At 40.5% G+C, this 12266-nt stretch overlaps 1 protein-coding gene across 1 annotated transcript in view; it reads right to left on the bottom strand.

The window, feature by feature from the left end:
* The window catches only part of kcnh8 (potassium voltage-gated channel, subfamily H (eag-related), member 8), a 101836-nt gene that overhangs the window by 20943 nt on the left and 68627 nt on the right, over nucleotides 1-12266 (bottom strand). Inside the window, exons 9-12 of the mRNA XM_034705588.1 lie at nucleotides 9653-9857; nucleotides 7184-7393; nucleotides 3968-4167; nucleotides 1057-1306 (exon numbers count right to left, since the gene is read on the bottom strand). Of these exons, the coding sequence (XP_034561479.1) occupies nucleotides 1057-1306; nucleotides 3968-4167; nucleotides 7184-7393; nucleotides 9653-9857 (865 nt within the window). The remainder of the gene's footprint in view (nucleotides 1-1056; nucleotides 1307-3967; nucleotides 4168-7183; nucleotides 7394-9652; nucleotides 9858-12266) is intronic.

The raw sequence follows: 12266 nt of genomic DNA, 5'->3' as shown, positions 1-12266 counted from the left end.
CGACCTGAGATGATCTCAATCTGGTTAAAAAGCAGGTTCTTATTTTATGCATCTTTTTATACAAATATTCTTTCATTGGAACTTTTTCCAAAGAAACAGGATTACTGTAATTACATGAGATTACAGTCTTTTCTTAGATTGGGCTGAATTGCGGCTCTAGCAAATGTTTTAGAGCCTCTTTTCTCCATTAATGAGAGGCTGATCTCCATTTTAGCAGCTTTAATTTTATTCTAGCATTACTTTGTTTTTGTCCCACTGAAATCACCTTTGAAGTTTCATATTTTTCTGCACTAAGTTAGAGGCTGCCAGCTGATAGTGCATCAAACATTCATTAGACACTGCTAGAGGAAATGTATACAAACATGACCCCAATGGAGCTACACGTGTGTATGTGCAAAATTGTATTTCCACTACAGAGTGGGTTGATAGGCACTAAACTGGCTGAGACTATTGATCTAAAATAATCTGACTAAGGTGGATTGGGCTGGTGAAATGGCCTGGACTGAACTGAACAAAGATTAATGTGGGCAGGATTGAATTACATGCTGTAGAATAGATGTGAACACTCAGCCGGACATCACTGGACTGGAGCGGTTTTAAACCTTGAAGAACTGGATGATCACGGGTTGCTGTGATATATTAAGTGGTATATGATATTATTCAGATATTGCAGTGGCTCCATGAGATTAACAATCTTCTGTAACTACCCCCCATTTCGCATGCATGCACAGCTACAGACATGTCATTTTGTTGCTCTTATTCCCAAAATATTGCTGAAAAATGGTCTCTATAGTTGGAAATATGGGATATAATTTGAGATACTTTCATGGGGGTTCATTAACAGTAGACTCTGAGACTGAGCTGCAGCCTTTAGGACACTGTAATGCTCCTATTTTTAAACAAAGGCCTCATTTCCAGGCTCAGCTTTGTCACAATGAGCCATACAGAACTTTACTGTGCCTGGAGTTTCTTTGTAAAACTATAATGATGACACAGAGGGATTCTTGCACTTCTTAACCTCACCCCCTCCCTCCCTCACTCCATCCACTATCATACCCAGTATGGCCAGCACCATGCCATCTTTCAGCACCTCCATGGACCCCGAGCAGACGAAGAAGATGGCCTGGAGTGCATCGCCCTGTCGAAGGAGGTACTCTCCAGGAGCGCAGAACGTGGTCTTGATGTGCAGCGACAGGGAGCGCAGGCAGCCGCGGCTAGCAGAGGCAAACAGTGACAGCTCCAGGATCTCCTTGTTAAGGTGCATGGTGATGTCGGATCGCAGCTCATCCGGGAAATCCTTCAGCAGCTGTGAAGGCGATGGCATCGAAAGAGAGAGAGAGAGAAAGAGAGGGAAAAAGCAGGCATCAATGAGGGGATGTATGCCAGCTGTGAAAACACAGCCATGTGTAACTCAGTGATTTCATTTACAGCATTGGGTCCCATTGATTTGATTCCTTAGCTTGTGTGCTACAGGAAACATCTGTGTCAAATGCAGTTAAGTTTATTTACATAGCCCAAAATCAATAGTTTGCCTCAGAGGGTTCACAATCTGCAGAAAACACGCAACACTCTCAGGCCTGAGACCCTCGATTCAGATAAGGAACCCCCCCCTCCCCCAGAGCCTTTACAAACCTCAATACATCCATAAAATGTTCAATGTCTTCAAATAAACATCCATTGGTCAGTTTTGTATACACCAAAGTAAATATACAGTGCATCTAGAATACATTTTTTTCTTAGTGAGTGGTGAGATGTGATTTCAACTAGAGAAAAGAAGTCTACCTTAAATATAAAATGAATTCTCACTATTTTTTACTTGCCACTGTATTTGAATTAATACATTATAAACAGTATCTTTACACCAAATATCAACCCTTATATAGAACCTGAAAAAATCTAAGTGACATTGTAAATAAGAGACACACATTGCATATCATCTATCTTTCTGACTCCCTGTCGGTACACATATCTGGAGCTCAGCGTCTCATACTGTCGATCAATGAGTCGTCAGAGCCAGGCTGACTTTAATCAACAGGCCCATCTATAATTCATCTGTCTGGGATTCATCATCATCACTCTGTCTCAGCGCTGCTCTGGGCCCTGACAGCTGTCTCACAGGCATTCACAGCCTGGAGGGACGTGCTGCTATTACACTACTAACTGGTTCCCTCTGTTTCCTCAGGCTTGTCAACTAAAGGTGTTCAGCCCCCTTTTCTGCTTGTTTTCTCTCTGAGCTGTCCTTGTGCAAAATCTGCACATCATGCTCTGGCTCCACCTGCCTCCTTTTTTTTAGTTTATGTCAGAATTGTAACTGCACTTTGTTCCATCGTAGCACAGGCCTGTATTACAAGATTATCAACATAAGGTGTTCCTAATTGCTAATATTGTCTGTATGATTAAAAAAATACTCAGTTGAGATTGTACCTATGATCCTCTTAAAATATATGAAGTCTTTAGATCACTCACATCCTCAAAGAAAAATAATAAACTTTCAAAGTCCTGCATTGGAAATGTTACTTTGCTAAAAGCACATCAGTGTTTTCTGCGAAATATTATCTTTGAACCAAAATGAGAATTACTTTTTTAGCAGAATGTCCTTTTTTCTGAATATTTTGAAAACACAAATTATACCATTAAGCCTAACCCTATCATGTTATATTTCTGCATTATGAAATACACTGATCAGCTGTAACATTATGGCCACTGACAGGTGAAGTGATGACACTGGTAATCTCTGTATAATGGCTCAGCAGGTGAACATATTGTCCTCAAAGTTGATGGCCAAGCGTAAGGATGTGAGCAACTTTGACAGGAGCCAAAATGTGATGGCTACATGATTGGTTCAGTCAGTCCTTCCAGACAGAAACGAAGGCTCTTTGATGGGCATGGGGATTAAACGTTGGCCAGTGTGGTGAAGCTATAGGAGCATAAATTGCTGATATAAATAATGCTGGTTCTAACAGAACGGTACCAGAAGACACGGTGCATTGCAGTTTGTTGCCCATGCTGACCCCTGTCCATAACGAGAAGCCCCTAAACTGGGTCAATGGGATTGGAGCAATGGAAGAAAGTGGCCTGGAAAAACACAAACAGCTCAAGGTGTTAACTTGGACTCCAAATTCCCCAGATTTCAAGCTAATCTGTGTTGCATCTGCAGGAGGTCTGATCCATGAAGGCCGAACCTTGCACTACTAGGACTTATGTTGCTAAAATCTTGATTCCAGTCACCACAGCACACCCTCAGTGGAAGTTCATGTCCTATCAGGTCAGGAATGTTTTGGGCCTGGCCTGATAGGAAAGGGGGCCTAAGCCATTATGTTATGGTTGTACAGTGTATTTAAGCAGGCCAAAAATAAGCTAACTCTTACCACACATGGAATATTTTCACAATCTGAAAGTTAATTAAGGTTCTCAAACAAATATGGGGGTAAAAGTTTTATAAAGCCTGTTAAAATTGATTAAAAGTGAAACAATTCTTGAGCACACAGAGTGAGTCAATAAACATTAATTAACATTAATGCCCGAAAGAATATACTGAATTACAAGGCTTGAGTGAATATGCTATGTTAGCCTAGGCGGAGACTGTGATTCTCTGTATTACTAGTTTTGTGTGTATTGGTCAGGATCTGCAATCATGTCATAAAGATGACCGGAATCTAAAATATTGTGGTACATTCTTTCTCCTGACACAAAACACGGGATTTGACTTTCATGAAATGCAATCTAGAAAAAGGTGAAACAACTTAAAACCCCTGAGTGACAAGGTTACAAGATATCCACAAATTGCTTCAAGACAATAAGTCTGTGTGGTCTGCTTCTTCACCATCCCTGTCAATCATGCTCCGACATGATAAAAGATCACGTTACATCGATCACATCATCACAGATGTAATACACATGATGTGAAGGGATTGAGAAGTAAGTGATCTAATAAATGAATTATTGATCCTTATATGCTGAGTGGTACCTCGTTACAGTCGATGCCGTTGTTGACCGACCATGTCGTCTGAAAATACTCCAACATCCTCTGCTTGAGGCTCTGCGGCAGGTGATGGACGCGTATGAAATCCTTGAGGTCTTTGGTTCTGGTGTGATACTGGGACCAGCGTGAGTACATCCTCTGGATAATGGCTGTCACGTTTCCAAAGACCAGAGCGTGCATCAGAGCTGCCGGGTTCAAAGAGGGAGAGGAGAAGAAAGGGAAGAGGGAGGGCATAAATGAAAGAGACTGAAAGGGAATGTCTAGACAGGGGAGCTAAAAAAGAAAACCTTTTGGACGCTATTTTCATGGCAGGAGCTCGGTGCCAGCAGGGAAATATTTTTGTGTAGACTCGACAGTTACAGAGTGTGAGGAGTGAAGTGCAAGATTATTGGGATGACTGGGATTTGCACTCATATCACTACCTGCTCAAACCAGGTCAACTGTGAAGTTATAAACAACAAGAAAAAAAACTTGTCTGTCACATTTTCATGTCTTCACATCAAGCCTCCATCAAAAATATGCTGTTAGTGATCACATTATACTAGATTGCTATAACCATGTGAAGTGCAAACAATATAAAAATACTAAAGAGTGCAAATTAGCTCTATAGTTGTCTGCTGGTCTTCATGTTTTACACAGTGCTTGTGCTCGCAACAGATTCCTCTTGAGCTATAAACAACCCAAGAAGCAGCCATCATTTAATTGGCACCAATTAACCTTATAGTATCTCATAGCTAGCTTGAGTTTCCCCTGGGTGCTTAAAAAATGGTGTGAATGCATAGGCATTATACTCAGACTTCCACATATAAGGTAAAATATAACCATGCTCCATGAAGTGTTGATTTTAAAGCTATTTTAAGATTAATGGAAGAAGAAGAAAAAATAAGACCTTCATTTCAATAGAATATTACTTCTAATATTACTTCCATTGTAAACATATGTGTTTCCGTCAGTAATTGAGGCCAAATAATCAATTTCTGTGTTTAAAAAACAGCCGGAGTCCACCTGTTGAATATCTTATTTGCATTAATGCTTTTCAATCTCTGCACCTCCCAGACAGGAGCGGATCAACGTTAGAACAGAGGGGCTGATCTGATTCATATGACAGAAACCTGCCCTCAGAAAATAAATTCTACTTATCTCATCCAGCGGTCAGCTGCCCCGCAGGTGTGTCACACACCTCTCGACATGAAAGCTCCAAACACACAGACCACATGTTGAGTGTGACTGTAGTTCCTCTGACTCCTTTTTCTGAGGCCAGTTAGTGCCAAAAATCCAGCTTTTATGTTGAACTTAAATGAAATTATTCCTTTTTACACATGCACATATTCGTGTTTTTTTGGCTGCATAGACATTTAACTCAAAAGGCAATAATCCAATTCCTTTCTCAAACTCACCTCATCTGACCTTTGCTCTGCTATAATGAACTGCTCCTTTGTTTCCTGTTTCTGTTTACACACAAGGGGTTGTAAGGGTGTGTGTGGTTTTGTTTTTGTGTGTTTGCGTTATGTGCATCTGTGACTGCTTCTGCCCCCAGGCAGCTAGAGACATTTAACATTTCGCCGAACCAGCATGAGGAGAGTCCAGAGGGAAAACCCCGCCACGGTGACCTCTCTTCATCCCTTAAAAACCACCAAACCCAGTGCAAAGATCCGGATTGAACTGGATCAGGCCATCTGGCAAAGGTCTGTTTAGTAAACATTATACTTTCCACTGGGTTATAATGTTACTAATGCATGTGTGTGTGTTTTTGTTGTTGCCACATTAACACACTTTTGTTTCCCTGAATACAACAAAAGAGAGGTCAGGGAAAAAAATCTATTTTTGTGAATATCTTTTTAAAATGTCTATTTAAAACATTATGTGTACTGGTGTTAATACAATTATACAGTGTAATACTGCATGCTATATTCTGATTGTTTACAATGTCTTAGACAAAGAAAGACCGTAGACTATATGACAGCTAATACAAGGTGGAGCTATGAGATTTTAGCCACTTTTATGCACTTTATTGACTTCATATTTGCTAATCAATAGTGTTTCTTCTTTTTTACTTGCATGTTTTTTTCTATTTTACTTTTACTTGTCAAAATAAAGGCATCAAATTAAATCAAATCCAAAAATCTTAAATGGTAAGGGTCATTTGATTATGCTTAAACGCTAAAGGGAGTAACATAACTTCAATGTTAGACACAGTTTAGTTGAGGTTTTTCACAATAATCAAAGACATGCTGCATATTGGTTGAAGATATTAATTTCTTTATCCACACATACCTGCTTTTATCTGTTATTATCCACTGATGTGGCTTGCTAATTCAGGAAGTCTATTTGTGATCCCACAAATTAGGTCATTATAGGCCAACACTAGACTGTATAAAAAGATTGACAACACGACAGCTCCCGAAATGAAGCCAAAACATTTCGAACTCCCTCAGTATAGCTCATAAACCCGCGCTCCTTCCATGTTACCAGTAGGGACATGGGACAAATTACAAAATCAAAAATGCCAAAAATATTTATTTCTCTAGTAGGTTCAGATTTAATGGTTATTTAATGCTTTAAAATGACATATTACGTCGTGATTGACAGCTCAGATGACAAATCTGACAAATCATGTGGCATGTTGTGTGTTGGATTAGCAGAGTAACTGTGGTCACTGAACTTTCCATATGCATCAGTTTCTGCTTCAAACACACTTAAGAGGCTCTTACACAGTAGAATCAACCTCTGCTTTTATAATGGTAAATGCAAAATGTTTGTTTTGGTTAGCAAAAAGAGATTCAACACCATAGCTGTGACAGCCGATCACACAGTGCAGATTCTGGCCCCAAATGTGAAAAACGGGTGGAGGGTGTTTTCTGGCTTTACTTTTGAACAGTGGAAGGAAGTGGAGGTGCGTTGTCTATCTTTATATACAGTCAATGCTGTAAACCTACAGTGATGTAATCCAAATTAAAAAAAATGTAAAGGCATATTTTTGGCCATTTCTACCTTCATTAGATAGGAGCTGAAGGGAGACAGGAAATGTGGGGAGTAGGGAGTGGTGGAAGACATGCAGCAAAGGTCGAGGCCAGGAGTCGAACCAGTGACTGCTGTATATGGGGAGCACGCTTCAACCACTAGCCTAATCGGCGCCCCAATAAGAACATATATCAGAAAACCCATCACCCTTGTATTGACTGAAGTGTGTATTGTGTGTACCTCCGATAAGCATGACGCAGACAGAGAAGATCTTCTCAGAGTCCGTGTTTGCTGACACGTTCCCGAAGCCCACGCTGGTCAGGCTGCTGAGGGTGAAGTAGAGAGAGGCGATGTAGACGCTGTGGATGGAGGGCCCATTGCTGGTCCCGTTCACGCCTCCTATTGCGTAGTACGGTGACTCCAGGCGCTTCCCCAGCTCATGGAGCCATCCTGTTTTCAAAATGAAGTAAAACAGGTTTATGATGGATGTTAAGACACATGCTTGGTCAGAAGTAGTGGTTTATATAACTCCACTGTTTCCACAGTGAAAACATTGGCCTGTCACCAGAGAATGGTCATTAAGAGTCAAACTTGGGAGAAACTTTTCAGTAATTAATAGAAGAAAGAAAACTTTGCTTGAACACATTTCTGCACTCCCAAAAGAATGCAAGAAGACTTTTTGATTGTAATTATTATGTTTGAAGACAGATGGATTTTTGTATGACCTGCAGAATGTTCCATGAAAGCTCAATGCAGTCAAGCATGTAGATGCTGACAAACCTGACAGCACTGCTTCCTTGTTTTTAAATTGTGGTAAACAGGGCTTTCCTCCATGCTCCATCCAAAACAATGGATTTAACAGTTAAGCAGATAAGATGCTTGGGAAACAGAACTGATCCCTGGTCAGTATAGTGCGCAGACATGACGCTGATCCCAAGAGACTCTCCTGCAGACACTGATGAATGGTAATTGGATGGAAGCCCCTCACAGCTGCCCGACTTCAACGCTCAGTTCAGCATCAGAAACGCATAATTAGGATACAACACATTAATCCTGCCTCGTGCACTGACCTGTTATTTTATGACACTGAAACGCAGTAATTGGTGGAGAGAAATCTGCATTGTTCTCATGACCCTGTCGATGCTGACCCGGAACCAGTTAGAGAGACACAAGAGCAAGGTAATTGCAGGCAGAGCAGCTCATCGATACTGACCAGAGATCAGCCCAGGGGGGCTCATTATACCAGGGACCTGGAGGCTGAGGGGGAAGTACGAGACGATCCATGCCGCTCGCTCAGCCATTTTTACAACGCACACAAACACCTGCATGCAAATACATGCACACAACATTTTTCATTAAATGCTTATTTTACAGCTGTCTTAGAAGTCAATAAATCAATGAGGAAATCATGGACTTAATTCAGGTGCTTACTGAAATACTCAAGGACTCAAGTAAACACAAACTCCATTATTAGGAGTCCATTACATTGTTAATATCCAGCAGCTTTCCACACAGTACTACACAGTCCAACCCCAAATCTTAATGGTATCTTTATTGATCTGTGAGGATTACTACTGAGCTTCACCAACACTGCATCTATTCTTATGTGAAGAGATTTTTAACAGTTGCTTATCACACTCTGGTTTCATATAAACATCTGCATCAGTGACTTGAAAAAGCTGGTTCAAACATTTCTGACCTGATGACAAAAGAATGGTTTCATGCTCCTACAGCGGTTCACAACAGTAGTTTGATGTCAAAAAAACAATCTATAAAAAAGAAATGCACCACAGCATTGACATATTCACCAAACCGAACACATAATAGGATTTTTGAGATAAAGCAGAAAATAATTCTGACCGCACACATGAGGCAAAGAGAAGAAAAAGGAGGACAAGAGGTGACTACGTTGTGAAATGTATATGGAATTGATAGGCTTGAAAAATGATGAAATGCCTTTTTGATTGATGACAGATGATAAAAATGACTGAAATAGCTTGACAAAGATGTACAGTGCTCCCTCAGAGAGAAAATGAAGCCTCACTACAACACAGGTTTAAAAACCACAAAGCAATTGAACTAGTAAGAGTGTGTGTTTATGTTAATGTCATCCAATCAGGATACATCCTGAATCTGCAACAACTGAAGTCTTCTGCTGGAGCTGTACTGAGATAAAAGTATATCTCTTTTTACAAATTAAAGCCTGAACATTATGACGCTTGATGTGATATTCCTCAAGTTTTATGTCCCAAAGTCTATGTGATGTTGCTGCAGGTACGCTTCTCGTGCTATTAAACTCTCTCCTCTCAAGGAGGAACTGAGTGGTAGTCTTTCAGATCACTTTTGATGAGTGTCTTTTAGGACTCAGATTTTGATGTTGAGCTTGCTTGTTGAAAAAACATTTTGTAGAGCTTTTGACGCTCATCTGAGCTCTAATCTTCAATCTGTCTTCTCTATTTTTATGGAAACACATAAAAACCCATGTTTGCCCTCTCCTGTTTTTATTCAGTGCACTGAAATATTTAAACAAAATAATGTCAAATGGAAAGCACATGCATTCAGCCTCTGGCTTTAATCCTCTACAACACTGGAAAAAATTGTGTTTTGGATCTTATTGTGATTAGTCATTGAGTTTACAAACATTGACAACAGGGCTGAGAGCTATTTTAAGGTTTAAGGGTACGACTTGGTTTCATTGTCTTCACTCACCGATTTCCCAGTTGTAGGCATTGGCCTCCATCTCCATCTTGCCTATGATGTACCAGATGCAGGCCATCCAGTGGGCCAGCAGGGCGAACATGGACATCAGTAAGGTCAGGACCACCGTGCTGTGCTGCGAGTAGCGGTCCATCTTCTGAAGCAGCCGCAACAAACGGAGCAGACGTACTGTCTTCAACAGGTGGACCACAGATACCTGGAGAGGAAGAACAAGGACCCGAGGGAGGGTCAATTCAAGGATGCAGGGGAATGGGGAATTGATACATTTCACGCAGTTTCGAAACCGGTTTTGCAATCACTAATATTCACTTTCAAAAATTCACTAAGAATGAAACGTGGTTGGTAAAATCACAGACAATTGTACACCAGCTATTTGCTTCATCTGAAGCTCTGATTGGTCCCCTGGATAAGGTAATCAGGGTTGGAGTTGTCTTGACGTCTAACATTTTGAGTGTGACAATGCTTATAAATACTCCAGTGCCATTAACAGATGGTAAATGTGGCACTCTAAATGTGCAGGGCTGTTTGCACCAGCGATTGTGATTTAGGTGTTGTTATGACTATATGGCATTGCATGAAAAGGGGTCTATTTTGCTCCACATGAATGCATAAAGCCATTTAAATGTATACAAGTAACACCCTTTGTGCAGGTTTGGCGGCCACAAAAGCCAAACAATCATTTTGCAGTTTGGGTCAAGTTTGTAGTTGAAGTAAGAAATAACTCACTCTTTCCAGACATAGTACAAAACTAATGCTAAAATATGAAACAATACAACATGGTATGGGACGGTATGGAACGGTACAATATCATACAATAAATACGATACAATACGATATGATATTATATGATACGATATGATATGATATAATATGATACAATATGTTGTCCCTGTAAAAAAATTTAACTTGGGCCTCTGTGCTGCACTCATTTAGCTGCCTCCAAATTACATTAAGAAACGAATAAAAACAATCAACAATAAACAATCAACATGCACCAGAGAAATACATACCAATGACAACTACAGACAACATCTATTGCACATTATCCATGTTGCACATGTTTTGTGTTTTACAAAACAGGATCAACAGTTTTGATTCTGGAAACAGTAGGACCTGTGGTGTGGAATTCTTCCCACAAGTGAAGGTTTCTCTCTAATTTATATCACTGTCTTCACTCTTCACTTAATGTTACATTGTAAAAGCCTCTTATTTAGCTCCTGAAGGCTAAGAAGTCGTGCAACTATAAAACCTCCTTTTCATTTCTTCAGATGTGATTTTTCACTTGTTGCTGAGGGCAAACTCAGACACTGAGACAAAAAGAGGGAAGAAAAATAATGAAATTGTTGAGCAGGCTGCAACCGCCTCTCTTTGACAGACACTAACTCTCGTGGGAAGTGCTCAATTCACACATATGCTGACACACGATTACAAAGGACGTCCTGAAGTGACAAAAAGCTCTTAAACATGCTACACATCCTCTCTCACATAAGAGGCTGCTCAATCTCAGAAGCCACCAGCTACTGTCTGAGGACTATACATGTGTTTAGGAATGAGAGTCAACTTTTTGGGCATTCAAGTGTACCCAGCAGCAGTTTGCGATAAAAAACTTCCAGCAAAACGTCCTTTTCCAGGAGCTGCATTGTTTACAATCCAATTAGCAACTTAAGAAGTGACTATGTCAGATCTAATTTGCTCCTCCAGTTTGATCTGCAAAATTTAAGGGTATTACATCTTGGCTCATTATATTTCCCAGGGGAGCGCCTGTTCATCTGTTTCTGCTGAGTCTCAGTTTCACAGTAAATAGGAAGTAACCATAGAATGTATAAAATATGGACATAGTATCCGTGACATCACCCATCTGTTCCTGAGCGCTGTTTTGAAGCCAATCGACAGAGGCAGCCATGTGGAAAATGCGGAACTCAACCAGGCAGAGTGTGACGTAAAGGGGAGGAGTTTGAGCCTCTTAGCCAACAGCTATGTGTTCCCGACCGGGAGTCAAGTCAGTCATGTCCTTATTTGGGCAAAAACTCGTAATCTTAATATCTTCTGAACCATCACGTTAGAAAAATTTCACCCCCCATACAGTGTGTGTTGATAGAGAAATTAGCTACTGTAGCCAAGCCATTTTTTGAGCCAGGCTGTGAACACGTTTATTAATGCTGCAAAGATCGTCTTTTTTGAATTGGTGTCTATGTGGTTTCCGGTGTTTCTGCAGCCATCCTCAAGCGGATTCTCGATGAATTGCAGTTTATAACACTTCCTCATGGGCTTCATAGTTTGAGACCGGAGGTTGCCGCTTGGAAGTAACACAGTCTTCACCCTGGCTTACTTCAGCAGTATGAATTGAAAACTGATTTTCTTGTGATATACGGCTGTACTTGCGTTTATCAAGTCAGTCATTATAAAGATTTGTAATAAGTAAAAACGCCTGACACATTTCTGATGCGTTCTAGGAAGTGAAGAAATCTAAACACAGATTGGCTTTCATGACACAGCGAGTGCATTAAGCACATTTGTTGGTGAATTTGGAGACTGTAATCTAGCTGCACCTGCATGCAGATATCTGTTTGCAGAGATACATAAATCATCATCCGATCACCGCTGA

This window comes from Notolabrus celidotus, chromosome 16, assembly GCF_009762535.1.
Source record: "Notolabrus celidotus isolate fNotCel1 chromosome 16, fNotCel1.pri, whole genome shotgun sequence".
NCBI lineage: Eukaryota > Metazoa > Chordata > Actinopteri > Labriformes > Labridae > Notolabrus > Notolabrus celidotus.
This window is presented reverse-complemented; position numbering and strand designations above follow the sequence as displayed.